The sequence below is a fragment of the Hyaena hyaena genome, unplaced genomic scaffold, assembly GCF_003009895.1.
Source record: "Hyaena hyaena isolate Hyena2069 unplaced genomic scaffold, ASM300989v1 scaffold_272, whole genome shotgun sequence".
NCBI lineage: Eukaryota > Metazoa > Chordata > Mammalia > Carnivora > Hyaenidae > Hyaena > Hyaena hyaena.
In genome coordinates, this window is record NW_024080906.1 from 67,934 (window position 1) to 85,240 (window position 17,307).

Sequence of the window (17,307 nt, forward strand, 5' to 3'; positions counted from 1 at the left end):
TCCTTATAGATTCTGGATATTAACCCTTTATCTGATATGTCATTTGCAACTATCTTTTCCCATTCCGTTGGTTGCCTATTAATTTTCTGGGTTGTTTCCTTGGCTGTGCAGAAGCTTTTAATCTTGATGAGGTCCCAACAATTTATTTTTGCTCTTGATTCCCTTGCTTTTGGGGATGTGTCAAGTAAGAAGTTGCTGCTCCAGGCTACTTTTTCTACTGCAATAGCCAGCACTGAAGAATGGGGCTTAACTTCATAGACAAATTCTGTCAACATAATCTAATCATTCCTCTTTTCCACCTACTAAAATACAAATAATAAAGAGTACAGAATTCTGTATCTTGGAGAGATTGTGTATTTAGCATTTGAAGATTTCCGAAGTCATGTCACTGTGATGAATCAAACATCATGTCTAGTTTTTATAACCCTGCTAATGCCTTAAACACCTTCAAAACAGGTGATCAAGTAGGATAGAAAGAGATAGGTTAAAGTTCAGGAAAGGCACTAAAGAAAAGATGCATTGCTCTAGTTCAAGATATACATTGCTCCCAAGCTCCTCTAGCTTGCCTGAGACACCACTGAACAAGTTTTTAAAATATTCAACAGCATTTTTAGGTTAAGTTGTTCATTTTTAAATAAATCAATTTTCTATACCTGCTAATGTGTTTAAAAATAATAAAATATGACATTAGTTTTTAATTATAAAAACTGATACAGAACACGAGAGTATCTTCTATTTGAAATAATAAAGGCACCTTGGACTTTAAATTTTAATACTATAACAGTGAATGTAAAGTGGTAATACTTCAATCATAAGAATTTGAGGTATTAGCAAAAGTAGTTTTTATCACATTATCAAAGATCATCAATCTTCCTTCATTATTAAGTGTAGGAATGACTTTACCACTTCTCCAAACAAATGTATATATACTTGTGTTGATTCTTTATCGATGCCGCTATACCTTTTATTCATTCAATGTGCCTTCACTGTTCTGGATCTCCCTGATCTACCTCATTTTTAAGTTGTCATAGTAGAACAAGTGTGTCATTAAACTTATTAACAGGTAAATTACCCGAACCATTAAGTAATTATTCTATTCACATATTTATAACATTGAAGGCAAGTGTATTTTTATTTGTTTTCTACAATAAAAGATCACAATGCCATTACCATTAAAATATTTTCAATCAGTAATATAATAAATGCATAATTTTGAATGAAATATTCCACATCTTACAAACCTTTGCAAGCATTACAAGACAGTGGGGCAGGTTTACTATGCCTACCAAAAGTTTAGTTTCATCAAAATGTATGTGAAAAAATAATTTTCTTTGTTTTTACATTGTGAAAAGCTTATCTACTTCCTCTGCCAAGACCATAATTTTGACATCACTTATTCTATGTTATTAGTTCCTTCTCCCCAACCAATAAAAATTTTTAAAAAGTATAGTTTAGAAAAAAACTTGTTATATGTTGAACTACCATGGGGAGATTATTATATGTTCATTTGTTTAGTTTTAAAAAGAACACTGGATATTGCATCTCTAATGCTTTATTTAGCACAAATTAGTGAAATAAATACATTACTTTGATGAAATATATAAAATAACAGAAGAAATCTAGTAATAAAAAAACTCTAAAACTCAAACATGGTTCATTTTTTAAAATTTAAATCCATGTATTATTCCAAAGTACAAGATATACATGTACTTCCTTATTTGAAAAAGCTCTCTAGAGCCTAGGTACAATGTATCACCACATCCAAGCTTATAATATTGTTTTTAAAAGTTATTTAAGGTTCTCCGCATTAATGCAGGTGCTTGTTCCCACCTGCCAGATGGGAAAAGCCAATATTTCACCGGTCACCGGAAATCATATGGGAGGTTCTTGCCTCAGTAGTGAGAGTAATGAACCCTAAACTACTCCAGGCCTGCCTAATAAATCTTGAAAACATGACCTGAAACAAAATCAACCTGTTTATAAGAGCCTAACCACATCTTCATAATAAACCTGAAGAATATGTATAGGAATATAAAAATATAGAGCACCCAGCACAATAAAATACACAAAATCTATGATCTAACTAAGAGTTACCAAACATGCAAAGAAGCAGGAAAATGAGCCCAAATGAAGCTCACCAACTGAAACCAACCCAGAACAAAGGACAGATGTGAGAATCAGAAGGGGACATCAGAGTCCCCTTCTCTAAAGAGTTATCATAACTTTATTTCATGTGTTCAAATAGTGAACATGAGAGATATAAAAAGATCCCAGTCAAACTTCCAGAGGTGAAAACTACAATGTCTGGGATCAAAAATACCCTGGATGGGAATCATATCAGATTAAACATTGCAGAATAAAAGCATAGTGAACTTGAAGATATAGCAACAAAAATTATTCAAAATAAAATGCAGAGAGAAAATAAAATATAAAAATAAACAAAACATCAGTGAGCTGTGGGAAAACTTCAAGCACCCTAATGAACTTGAAATTAGAATCCCCAAAGGAACAGGAGAGAAAAGGGACACGGAAAAATGTATTTTAAAAACAGACTTTAGATGAAATTTGATGAAATCTATAAAACTATGGGTCCAAAAAGGTTAACAAATGTTAAACACAAGAAGTATGAAGAAAATTACAAGTCACAGCATAATCATACTGCTTATAGTCAATTGTAAGGTGATAATCTTGAAACCAGCCAGAGTGGGGGAAAGACATATTATCTATATAAGAACAAAAGAAGGATACCAATAGATTTCTCATTAGGATCAATGCATAGTAGAACACAGTCCAGCAACTACTTTAACTAACTGAAATTAAAAAACAAAACAAAACAAACAAAAAAACCCCATCAAACTTTAGTTATATCCAGAGCACTTGGTTTTCAAAATCAAGGCATCATAAAGACTTTTTCAGACACACAAAAGTTGAAAGAATTCACACCAGCAAACCCACACTATACCAGCAGCATCTACATAACAGAAGTGTATCAGAAATAGTGACTATGTGAGTATATAAATATATACAACTTTTCCTAATTATTCATTTCTCTTTAATAGATTGACTCTTTGAACAAAAATGATACAATGTATTATGGAATCTTTAGCATATGTACAAGTAAAATGTCTGCCAGCAACAGCACACAAGCCAGGATGGGAGAAATGGAATTATACTACTGTCAGGTTCTCACGTTAAATGTGAAGTGGTAAAATTCACTTGGAGGTAAACTCTGATAAGTTAAGGATTATAAAATGAACCCCAAGGAAACCACCAAAATAATCAGAGAGTTTAATAATAATAATAATAATAATAAGCCCACAACGGAAATAAAATGTAAGACTACTCGATTTATCCAAGAGAAGGCAGACAACGACAAAACTGAGAACAAAGAACAGATGGGAAAAATAGAAAACAAAATAGTAAGATGACAGATTTAAACTCAACCATATCAATAATGACATTAAAATAACTGATGTAAATACTCTTAGTTAAATGGCAGAGGCCGTCAACATCATGTGTCATTTGAGCAATCCAAATTAAAAACACTAGTGCTGGGAAAATAAAAGCCAAACAACAAAGAAACTTGATGATGATGTGGGAGAGTAAAGGAACTCTGCTAAGTGCTGGTGGGAAAGCAAAATGTACAGTCACTTTGGAAACCAGTCTGGCAGTTTCATATAAAGTTAAACATACACTTACAGTATGACCCAGCGATTTCTCTGCTAGATGTTTATCCGAGAGAAATGAAAACTTATGTTCACATAAAAACCTACATGCAAATATTTATGTTGGCTTTATTCATAGATAGATATCAAAAACTGTGAACAAACCATATGTCCTCAAACTGGTGAGTGGATAAACGAATTGCAGTAGTTATCAATAACATTCCATTGATATAAGCAACAAAATGCATGAATTTGGAATGTCTGAAGCTAAAAAAAATACCTAAAAGGCTATACATACTGTATGATTCCATTTATATAATATTCTAGAAAAGGCAAAACGAGAGACAGTGGTTGCCAGAGAGTGGGAGTGGGGAGTGGGGTTGACAATAAGGGGCAGCACAGGGCTGTCTTTGTCATTGATGGAAATGTCCTGTATCTTGAATGTGATGGTGGTTGTATGACTCCATGAATTTATCAAAACTCATAGAAGTATATGCCAGAAAGTACATTTTACTGTTAGGTAAAATTTTTAAAAGTAGATTTAGTCTCACTTTTCTCAGAAGTCATCCCAGGTCACTTCCACACTAGGAATATTCCTCTCAATCTCTAAGTTCAAAGGCCCTACTCTCCTGGAAATGCTGCAAAGGAGAAGGATGCTGTCTGTAGTCTCTACCAGAGTTTGTTATAGAGAGATAATTACTGGCTGAATGCATACACAGTATATCTGGACCATACGGCGTCCCGCTTTTATAACTCATGTTCCCAATAATTTGGCAGTACTAATTCTCATTAATTGCACATTATCTGTAGGAACAGATGTAAATAGGAAAAGCAACTAAACGTTTATGGCAATTATCTACGTAATTAAACTTAAAGTATACATTTCATCCAAGCCTCTGTTAGCACTTCCAAACAGCAGGGAATGCTGACTTTTGGTAACCACACATAAGTGTTTTTAAGGTTTTTCCTTCCCCCGTGAATAGAAACAACTGTATATAATTTGTATAAATTTGGTAAATTTGCATAGTCTATCCAATGTTTAGATTTTACATAAAAGTTAAAATTTATGTGCATGCCTATTTTTTCTCCATAGCATATTCAATTACTTTACCCTATTTGTTACTGAATAACCAATGAATGAATTGTGTATAATATGTGTCTGTGAAAAAATGATTAAGAAGATAGAGAGTTACAAATAATAGTGGACACATCTCTCTGCCTTTACCCTTTCTTTTTCCCTCATAAGTGACATAGAAAAGAGAAATGCATGCAAAAAGCCACAACTCTCTATAGCTCGCCAACAATCAATATGAAGGTATGAACATCATGTGCTAAGGTGCAATATTTGAAACTGTTCCTACATTGTTGGTGGGAATGTAAACTGGTGCAGCCCCTCTGGAAAAACAGTGTGGAGGTTCCTCAAAAAGTTAACAATAGAACTCCCCTATGACCCAGCAGTAGCACTGCTAGGAATTTACCCAAGAGTGCTGCCGCATAGGGGCACATGGACCCCAGTGTTCAGAGCAGCACTCTCAACAATAGACAAAACATGGAAAGAGCCTAAGTGTCCATCAACGGACGAATGGATCAAGAAGATGTGGTTTATATATACAATGGAATACTACATGGCAATGAGAAAGAATGAAATATGGCCATGTGTAGCAACATAGATGGAACTTGAGGGTGTTATGCTGAGCGAAATAAGTCAGGCAGAGAAGGACAGATACCATATGTTTGTACGTATAGAAGGATTGGGAGGAACTTAATGGAGGACCATGAGGGAGAAGAAGGGGAAAAATAGTGGGAAAGAGGGAGGGAGGCAAACCATGAGAGACTCTTGAATGCTGAGGACAAACCGAGGGCTGATGGGGGTGGGGGAGAGGGGAAGTGGGGGAGATGGGCATGGAGGAGGGCACTTGTGGGATGAGCACTGGGTGTTATATGGAAACCAACTGGACAATAAACTATTAAAAAAGAAAAAGAAACTGTTCCTCATGCTTGATTTTCCTTCTGTGAATATAAAACAAAGAAATTGTTTACCATACAGATAGTTGTCTATGCACATATAATCAGTATCTATGATAACCAAGCACTGGGGGGTGGGAATAAAATGCCCAATAAGATAGGAGAGAATAATTTGAATGTTCCACAAAAGACAAAATATAATGGCAGCCATTAACTTACATTTTGGAAGAAAAAATTGCTTCTAATCAGGTCCAAGGTACTGTACAGCCCCAAGTACATTATGTTCACATTGTTACCTACGTAAATAGTGATTCCTGCAAAAGCTACTGTAGTGAATAAGCTGTATGATTCTACACAGAAAGCCTGCTTATAATTTAATATATATAATTAGATTCAGGGGCGCTTCCCTGGCTCATTGTTAGGTGTCTGACTGTTGGTTTCCACTCAGATCACGATCTCACAGTTGGTGGATTCAAGTCCCACTGTCAGCACAGAGCCTGCTAGGGATTCTCATTCTCTCTCTCTCTCTCAGCCCCTCCCCTGCTCATTTTCTCTCTCTCTCTCTCAAAATAAATAAACTTAAAAAAAAATTCGATTCATGATTCAGTTATAACGTGTTGATTATATATAAGCATGACAAAATGTTAACAGTGATATCTCTTAGTTGTAACATTATATTTGAATTAAATTTTCTGAATATTCCATAATGGAAATAATTCACTATATTAATTAATAAAAAATGTTTACTCCTATAAAAATAACAGCAACTGAAACAAAAGAAAACAAGAACATAAAAAACTCAAGAAAAGTTAGGGTTCAAATCATTGCAAAGGTACTTCTCAGCTGAGACACCTTAGACATGTTACAAAACCCTTGAGTTTCTGTTCTCTTACTAATAATATAAAGAAAATACTTACCTCAGAAAGGTGTTTCAAAGATTGCAAAGATAGTGTCTAAGATGTAGTAGATCAAAACAAACTTAACCACTATTATCCATCTTGAAAGAAGCTTACTAATAGAAAAAGAAAACTTTAGGATATCTCTTTCATGCCTACATCATCAAAGGAGTCATCTTTCCTTGATACCTAATAATTTTCCCTTAAATTGTAAGCATCGAACAAAACATACACCTAAAAAATCCCTTCCTTGTGTGCTAGTTCCCTAAAAAAGAAGGTTAAATTATGTTTAGGACAAATAATTCAGATGATAAATTCCACTTTATGAGATGAAATTGCAATCAGTGTGAATTTTCATTTCTAAAGTTCTTAATCAGTTGTCTCAGAGTCTTCATGTGTCCCCAACAACTCAATTGGGTGAGGATTCTGATCACAGCATTACTGGAGTGGATAGTATGGTACAGCGAATACAAAGTTTGGGTAAGAAGTTTCAAAAGTACTAAAAAAGGAAAGTTTTACAAAAAGGTAGGAAGATGTATTTATGGAGAATGAGACTTACAGTTTCATGAAAATTTTGGGAATGAGGCATTTTAAAGATGAGTTGCTTTAGCAAGACAGACAGATCTGTTTTGTATCATTATTGGGTTGGTCATTTTGTTGGCTCAGCTGTGTATTTATAGATTAAATGAGGTAGAAGAAAAGTTAAATTAGGGACTAACAAGAAAAGAAAAATGAGAAAAAAGGGATTGCTTTAATTGAGCATCTACTATCATCCAAATATATACTTTATGTATTTTCTGCCACTGAAAATATTTAGAGCAAACTAACTTACAAGACAAATATACAAAAAAAGAGCAACTGTTATATGAACAATAAGGATTGACTGAAAAATGTATTTGTTATATATTTATTTATATAAGGTACAATTGCAAATTAGAAGTATGTCACCATAACTTCTAAGCAAATTAAAGAGAACCACTTATTTCAATTATCAAATATTTAAAAAATCCTTATATAACTGCAAGAGAATTTTAATCTAAAACAATTTTAGGAGAATATGAATAAAACTATCTTGTCCCTTAATATTATAATTAAAACACTGAATATCTAAAAATATTTAGGCATAATAACCTTTTTGTTCAATAATGACTCTAATAGTAAACACTATGAAAGCTTGGATACCTGGGCGGCTAAGTAGGTTGAGAATCCAACTCTTGATTTTGGCTCAGGTCATGATCCCAGGGTTGTGGGATTGAGTCCCAAGTAGGGCTCTGAGCTGAACATGGAGTCTTTAAGATTCTCTCCCTTTCTCTCTCTCTCTCTCTCTTCCTTTACCCCTCTTCCCCACTCTCTTGCTCTTTCTCAAAGAAAAGAACAGCAAAGAAGAAAAGAAAAGAAAAAGTTCATTGCCAGTCATCCTAAAACTACTTAATTTTTATATGGGCGTAAAATTAATACACTCTCAGAGGTGTAGCTTACATTACATATAGAAACACACATGCACTACTCACATGGGTGACACTGTTTGGAGTTCCTGACCTATATCACCTCTCAAAATTATAGTGACTTAGAGAGCATCATTTGAGGACATAGGAAAAATTGCAGTGTGGATGTTGAAGATGGAGGACAGGTTTCAAGAGGGATGAACAGATTTTGAAAAAATGTAAAATGAGTTATGTCAAAATTGCTATCTGTAAACACCCTTCAGAGTTCTAGAGTTCCAGCCTCATATTCTCCCAAAGTACTGTACTCGTCAGCCTTTAGCCAGACAGTTTAAAATACAGAAATGGGAGGTTGAAGACTTTAGCACAAATAATATAACTGTAAATAGGTTTCCTAAGATTACTCTTTAAGTTGAAGACAGCTGTGTTGGCTTTTCCTAACCAAATACTCTCATTAAATTTAAGTTCCATGCATAATACTTTCAAAAGAATCTTGAAGCCATTCAATACTAAATAACTAAATGCAATACTAAATAACTACTGATGGACACTTCAGTTGCTGCAACATTTAATCTTCCACTCTATAAAGATTTCTTTGTATATATAGAAAATTCTATCTTTTTTAAAAAAGTATATTTATTTATTTTGAGAGAGAGAGAAAGCACTCAAGCAGGGAATCGGCAGAGAGAGTAGGGGAGAGAAATGGGGGGAGAGAGAGAAAGAGAGAAACTGAGAATGAGAGAGAGAGGGGGGGGGGGAGAGAGAGAGAGAGAGAGAGAAAGAGAATCCCAAGCAGGCTCCATGCTCTCAGTTCAGAGCCTGATGAAGGGCTCGATCTCACAAACCATGAGATTATGACCTGAGCCAAAATCAAGAGGCATACGCTTAACTGACTGATATATAAGAGTGAGTCTAAAGGTTGATCTCCTTTAGTTTCGAGTCCTTAGTTTATTCTATCAATTTGAGATCTATATCTTCTTCTGAGGACAGTTTTCTTGTATCACATCTGCATTTAGTTCTGTTGTGTCTCCTCTTCAGCAACACCATATAGCTACATTTTGCATTTCAATTATTTTTCCCCAACAATTGTTCCTCAATCTTTTATATTATTTATATCACCCTAGTCTATAAATTATTATGAGTTTTTACATTATTGATCAATTCTATTTTTTTCTCATATTTAATGTTGATACTAAACTTGATATTGTCTTTAACTGTGAGCTCATTTGGCATCACAGTCAGCTGTTTTACAATCATAAACAAGTGCTCTTCACTTGTTCTTTCATGAATTACTGTTTTTTAAATATTAAGAACATCAAGCAATGATTTGTACAATTTCCATCTATTTCCAATAATAAATCTTTCAAAGGTTTAGCCTTATTTCTAAATCTTGATTGTTACATCTTTTTTTCTATGTTGCTCATGATGAAATGCACAGCATTTTGTTGTTGTCACTGTTGTTATTGTTTTTTGTGTTTTTCCTGTTCACTTTTGCTTAAATGATAAGAGTAGTATACAGTCCTATCATTTGCCTATATAAACAAAGGGTAGGTTATTCTTAGTTCCTGTTACTATCCACGTGTATGGAACTAAATTTCTCTTTCTCATCTTGAGCTTCTGTGATATTTTATGTATAAAGGTTCTAGCTAATAACTGGTGTCTGGCCAAGGCTTATATTCTATACTTCTATATTGAAGATAAAACTCTTTCTTTCTCTTTCCAGTTGTGATATATTGGGAAAAGACTTTATTCAAGGACAATATGAATTCTTTACACTTAAGTAGCAGAAACAGAAGGTATAAAACTACAACCTCTAAACTTCTCTGTTCATACTCACCTTCATTACGCTCAGAGAAGTATTAATGGGGGAAATTAGGAGGCTATGGTGGTGCAACAAGTTTGGCCCCTTTAAAGCCTAGCTTTTGGGAATTACAAGTAAAGTCTGCATTCTTATGTTTACCAGAAGGTTTGCATGTTTAAGATAATAAATAAAGAGATCAGTTGAAGATTACAAATCTTGACCTTGAGTCCTTCAAACATGACCCCTTAAAGTATGTGTGCTTGTGTGTGTGTGTGTGTGTGTGTGTGTGTGCGCATCTGTCTGTCTGTCTGGTATACTTTGTTAGGGAATAATATTGCTAATATTTCTAGCTGAAATTTTCCATATATTTTGGTATTTTTGTATGTATTTCAACCAAAGGCAAAGAACAGTAAAATTACCCCTAGATTTTTCCCACTATATTTTAATTACTGACTTTTGAGTGGCTAAATATTTTCATACCAAAAGTTACAAAATAATTTACACTTTAAACAATCTTTCCAGTTTTCCTCTGTTAATATAGACCTCGTCTAAATGCATATTCTTATCATTTATTATTTTTATTCTCCAAAACTTCTTATTTACTGTGTTCAATATTCATATAAAGCTAACTGGAGAATCAAATATACAAATACAGAAAAGTAAAGAGAAATAAAAAGAAAGATCTATAGTCAACTAAAGAAGAGTGATTTCTAGCAATTCCACAAACTCATTGCTATTGACTCTCAGTTGACACTCACAGTGGGAACAACTCATATCTCACATATCAAAATGGACAGATGATCAACAATTAAAGAGGTCTTAGTGGTTCTTAATGCTTTCACAGAGGTATTTCTGTGGGAATATGAATTCTGCCAGGGTGAACATGTATATCAATATCATGAGGACAAGCGTGGTAGGAAAACCTCCTCAGTTGTGAGAACATGTAACTAAGAAAAGCATATAAGATGGACAAAAAAAATACTGATAGAATCTATCATCTTCAAAAATCCCCATCAAGCCATGATAGTATCACATTTTTGTATAATGGAGATATTTGTGACATAACAGAGAAACCAGGACACAAAGGAACCAGATTTTCCTCCTGCTGTTATTGTATATATGCTAGTGCTCCACTGATGTCAATATATTCCTAGGGTTGAATCTCCAGTGATATCTAGTCTCTGAAATATAATATAAACAATGGACTGTTTGTTTCCTCTTCCCAAATAAAGTTAAGAGAAAAAAATATTGAAAGTTCTGATGACTTCTATCTTCTATGACCATATGCCTCATGATAGTTTTCAGCCATTGAACTCCATCCAAAGAATTGTATAAAAGGAATATCAATCAGTCTGTAAACATATATGTATATGTAAGAAATTATTGATCAACTTCTAAGGCAGATATTTGTCTCACTTTTTTCATTTTTCTTGTGTCTAATGAAATAATTGTGTTTTTTCTTTGTCTAGGTAATGTGATTGCACACTAAACTTCATTCAAACTAATTTTCATTAAAAAAGTGTTTTGAACCTTTTAGATATTCTAATATTTGTGTAAAATATAATAAACAGGCATCTGAATATATCAATTCTTAAGCCATTTCTTAGCATGCTGATATTTTTAAGTTTAAAAGATAATATGCTAAAATCAAACTTTAGTTTCCTTACCTTTCTTGATAGGTAATTGATTGTACCATAACACGATGGATGTTGTAACTGCATTGGGAACATTGCTGATTTGAGTTCTGAAAATATCCCAGACCAATGCCTGAAATACTTCTAACATCATTTGAAAATTGAGCAAGAATCTTGACTTCTTTAAGATGATAAAATGATCTGTTCTTCCTAAACAGAAAATTTAACATGCTTAGCATATTAGTAATTTAAAATATAATTTAACTCTAAAGTCAATATAATCTTGAAGTAGTATAGAAAGAACAATCTTAAAGGTAAAAAGCCAAACAATATTTATAAAAGTATTTATTAAAATAAATTAAAACAAAATAAAATAATAATGCTTGCATCCCCATACAAAATTATTTGGGGATACCTTTTGAGAAAAAATGGGACATCTTATCTTTCTGACTTGGTGTCTAGATTGTACATTTGTCTAAAATTACAGAAGTCATTTTATGCTTCTTGTTTTAGACACCTGCACAGCTATTACAGTTCGCTGACAGGATACTCTAATAATAATTCTTAATTGCTCTGCGCCATTTTGTCAAATATTTGTGAGTTATTACAAAAGCCACAGTTTTCAAAAGGAAAGAAAATAAAGGTAGAATTTAATAAGTACAATTTTCTGAGCATTTATAGTGTACCTAGAACCATAATAAAGCTTGACATGCTTGACCTTATTTAACTATCTTGACAACTTCCTTTAGTAGGTACTATTAGTATTGCTGTTTACAGATGGGAAAACTGAATATCAGAGCATACAAATGCCTTTCCAAAGCTAGAGAATGCAAAGCTGAAATGAAAATACACAGCCATGTCAATGCTCTTCTTCATCACTCTACTCAATTCCTCACCCCTGTGTCCTAGAAACATAGGGGTCCTGGAGTCAGGTCAATATGGATCTGCTTGACTACAAAGGGGAATCCAAAGTAGGTGAAAAAGGAGGAGGAGGAGCAGCATAAGTAAGAGGAGGAGAGAAAGGGAGGGAGAGGAGAAGGAAAGTGGGTGAGCGGGAAGAGGAAAGTAGGAAGGAAGAGAAGAAAAGAAAAAAGGTGAGAGAGAAAGAAAGAATTTTAAACCTCTGTTGCATTAATTTGCTCCTTCAAGGCAACAATGATTTGCTTGAGCAGAGGCGACAATCACGTAAAGCAGCTGAGGAGCAACCAGTGGTGTGTCCAGCTCTTGTGCCGTCTTATATTTATCCCTGCTCTTTCCTCCTTTTGATTCTTCAAACATCTGGGCCCCAAAAAGGATGTCATTACTCTCTTCAAAGGCCATCTCTGCTCCCCGCCAGGAAATGGTTTTACCTCCTCTTTCATGGAATATAATGTCATTGTTCATATCTCTGATTTCTGTCCAAGACCTTATCTGGATTTCTCAGAGATACTTCAGAGTCATTATGTCCAGATGGGACTGTGCTATCTCTGTCTACAATTTCACATCCACTTCAGTGATTTCCAATACCAACTATTTGTGAACACCAATCCCTGCCTCTATTTGAGCTCTGTTTGCTGAGATCTATTGCTTTTCACCATGTCTAAAACTCAGTAGGTTCAAATCTAAATGACATATTTCCTAACACCCATCTCTCACCAGAACAACAACCACAGCAACAACAAAACACTACAACTTACAAATTTCCTTATTATTTTAAATGGCACCATCCAAGCTAATTAGGATTCACCCTTGATATCACCCCTTCTTTCAACCCCTATATCCAATGTATCATAAATTCCTACAGACTATCCCTCTGAAATATCCTGGATCTGCTTTGGATCCATCCATTTCCACAGCAAGCACTCAGGACACCATTGTTCCTTGCCTATATTCTTGCAACAGCATCCCGTCTTTTTACTAGTCAAACCAATGTGGTCAAATTGTTTTTCCAAAATAAAGATCCAACACGGCTCCAAACAAACTGCCCCAATTAAAACACTTTAGTGATTTTCATTTGCCCAATGAGTAAAATTTAAATCCCAGAACATGCCCTACAAGTTCTAGTTTTTATAAAATCCAAGGGCTTCCTACTTCTCTCATATCTCTCTTGCTTGTCCTGCTTCCATTTTAAGACCTTAGAAAATTCCTTCAGATCCTGAAATGGGCTATGTTCTCTCTTGCTTCAGGATCTGTGCATTCGCTGGTACTGTGGCCTGGAATATAGCAAAGCTAATCAATCTTGCCCATCATTTAGGTTTCAACTAATATAAAATCTCCTCAGAGAAACTTTTAGTGACCTCTCTAATTCACATCCATCATTTTATGTTTCCATGCACACAATAATTTGTCTCAAGACATTTTTTAGATTTTATTTACACAGTTTTATTTAGTTTTGATTACTGTTATATCTTTTATTAGGGCATTAAGCTTAATGAGGGTAGGACCATGTCTATTTTTCTCATCACAGTATCCTCAGCACTTAGCACAGTTCCTAGCTCAATGTAAATTCCTCTCTTTGAAGAGAAGAATGATGAACATCATCATTTTATTTGTATTATGTATGTTTAAAGTCTATCTGCTGCACTCGACATAAGTTATGTAAAGACAGCAAGCTAATTTGCCCAGAATTGTATCCCTACTTTCTAGTATAGTTATTGGCCTATAGAAGCTTTCAAGAAATTATATTGAATGATTAAATTGGCTCCTCTCCATGACTTCCTAGCTCAGTAAACAGCATCATAATTTAAATAGTTGCCTTGAAACTGGTTTCTTTACTAAACTTTCACATATTTAATTAATCATAAAAGTATCTATTCTAAGTCCTTAAAAAAATAAGAAATATTTCCACGTATTGAGTCTAGACCTCCATCATCTCTCATGTAAATTATTACGACAGCCACCTCTTTGGACTTGTGATCTCTCCATTACTCAACCTCTGGGGGGAAACTTCTAACCAGAATATCCAAAATTGATATCTTTTGTTTAAAATCCTATATGTATATATTATTATATCTGGCATCATATTATAATGAGTAACAGCAATATCAAAAAATGATTACACTGTAGCACTCAGTATAAAAATCAGGATACAGAACACATTTGCGGTAAGATCCTAATTTTGCTAAGTCAAGAAAATAATGTGTGTGTGCACATGGGTATACACAAGAAGGAAGAAGAGGAAAAAGAGGAGGTAAATGAAGAGGAGACACAGTTGTAGACCACATAGTAAATGTGAACATCCCTGGATGATATAATTATATGTGATTTTCATTTTCAACTGTATAATATGATACATTTTCTACAGTGAGCAAATCTTCCTATTCAGTTTTGAAGAGGGAAGCAAAAAGTCATTTAAAAGTCTCTAACTTCCCTGGTTTCTGAAACAGTTTAAATCTCAAAGCATGACTAAAGTCATTAGCAAAGAATTATTAACAAAAACAGTAAAGCCCTTGGCCAGGCTTAGATGGACAGATTTGTAGATTTGTCATGAATATATCATCTATGTTTATGTTCCTTCATTAAAAATGCACTAATTCAAGAACATGAATAAAATACATCAATATTTCATGGTGTTCTGCATACACAATGATGTTTATAAAAGAAATGAAGAATGACAATTTCTTTGCCTTTTGAACAAGTTAGGAACAACTTCTCTAGGATTGTAGTCTGTGGGCTGTTACTGAACTCAGGTACTTTCCTATCTCCATGCCTTTGAAAGCACTGTCTTCATCCCTTGACTGCAATATCTCCCCTTCAAATGTTTCCTTGCATCCTCCTCATATACCCACAGCAAATAAGCTACTATAGAACTTAATTACTCAGAGATGCAATTACGCATTAGTCTCCTCTAGTGTTCTGTGACTTCCTTAAGAACAATACAGTACTATTTTAGCTTGGGTATCCATTATTTAATGAAATGCCTGAATAAGTTTCAGTGGTGCTGAGTAATACTGTTGAATAAGCGAATTCAAAAATCTAAGAAAGTATATGTTTTATAAAAATAAAGGATCATACATATAGTGTGTGTATGCATATACAGGCACATACATACACAATTTTAAGCAACGTAAAGCAATAAACTATTATAAAATAACTATTCATTATTATAACCCAGTCAATCGTACTCAGATGGAGTATGGTGGAAATAATTTGAAGTTTCTCTTATTAAAAGATGGGCCTTGATGTAAATGAAGAATTTGGATTGAAATCCTGGCTTGATTTATTTAATAGTCTTTGGGTGACTGAAGGCAAGTTAGAAAAGGAAAAAAGAAAGCAAATTAATTTTGATGCTCACTCAGGACCAGTTTTATCCAACTACTGAATTATCTGAAATGCCTTTAATAACTTTATGAAAATTAAATTCATAAGGATATAATATTAAAAATACATTTATCTCAAAGTTAAAAAAATTTCCCTGACTTACAACTTGGAATGTAATTTCCAAGAACGCCCCTCGTATCCCATGATACTATAAATACTCTTTGTTATGTCAGCACACAGGTTTTCAATATTTGATCATAATATACTTCTTTTACTATTATTTTCTTTGTGTATTTTAAGGTTTTAAAGATTTATTTACAAAACAAACCTCGTTTATTATGAGCTATGGCTACTTCGTATATTTTTCTGTTATTTTAGATTTTCAACAAAGGATCATAATAATACTGTAAAATTATATACATCACTGCCATCGTTTGCAATGCTAATGTGCAAATATATATGCATGCAGAGAATTTTCCCTTGTTCACTTTAAAGGTTGAGTAAGTTTGGATGTCATGATGTACTCAAGTCTGAAGCTCATCACACACTAAATTTAGTCAATTCAGGTATCGTAACTACTTAGAATGTGACAACAGTAAACACTGGATATTCTAACAGTGCTTCCTGAAATTCTAATGATGTCATCAGTAGTCAGTCTAAACTTAAACCAAACTGTTGTAATAATTGTGTAATCCAGGCACAATAAAATAAAGTATTTCTTCTATTGCATCACTAGATATGGTACCTATGAGCCTTTCAAAAAGTTACATTAGTTAAGAGATTTCTAGAAGTCTAGTACAACAGGTTGGAAACCACAATTTAAAACTTTTTTTAATGTTTTTTTTTTTTTTTTATTTTTTGATAGAGAAAGAGTGCAAGCAGAGGAGGGGCAGAGAGAGAGGGAGACAGAACCTGAAGCAGGCTCTAGGCTCTGAGCTGTCAGCACAGAGCCTGACATGGGGCTCGAATTCACAAAACATGAGATCATGACCTGAGTCGAAGTCAGATGCTTAACCAACTGAGCCACCCAGGCACCCCATGGAAATCACAATTTTAATAGTGCCTGCATCTTCATATCATTTTTAACAGAAAATGAATTTCCTTGTTTGAGAATTTATGAAATAGACAGGTATACCTTCAACAAATTCAAGCTGAGAACATTCTTTGAGATGCTTAGATAACTTTAAAAATATGTATATATACATATACACACATACATATATATACACAAAAAGCTAAATAGAAGATTAAGTAAAAACAAAACCCTCTTCTATTATTGTAGGATTTGTGGCTGCTAGTGTTTCTCTGAAATAATAAATTGGGTTGCTCTACTGACAGATTTATTCATATCACTGTGAATACAATGTTGCCTGAAAACTAGACATAAGTAGAAGGCAAGGTAGTTTGAGAAGAAGAATAGTGGAATGAGAGTCAAAAGACGAAAAAAAAAGTACTCCCTAATGTTTGTAGTCCCTAGGTGTGTATCACAGAAACAAGTTAAGTAGTTGACTTCATATTCTACATCTTTCTCCAGACAATGAATGAATTCAAATATAACACCTGAGATCTTTTAATATTTAACATTTTAAGACTCGCTGGAAAGAAAATTTACACTTATCTGTATTATATTCCAAAGTAGATGCTCAAGAAAATAAACATTTAATT

General features: G+C 33.8%; 1 protein-coding gene across 4 annotated transcripts in view; it reads right to left on the bottom strand.

The window, feature by feature from the left end:
* Window positions 1-17,307, bottom strand: part of LIPI (lipase I) — a 59,389-nt gene that overhangs the window by 1,415 nt on the left and 40,667 nt on the right. For 2 of the 4 annotated variants that reach the window (XM_039245911.1, XM_039245910.1), the window contains one exon: window positions 11,437-11,613. In XM_039245911.1, the coding sequence (XP_039101842.1) occupies window positions 11,437-11,613 (177 nt within the window). Of the gene's footprint in view, window positions 1-10,858; window positions 11,089-11,436; window positions 11,614-17,307 lie in introns of those variants that run through there. The other 2 variants (XM_039245907.1, XM_039245909.1) reach the window with 2 other exon arrangements.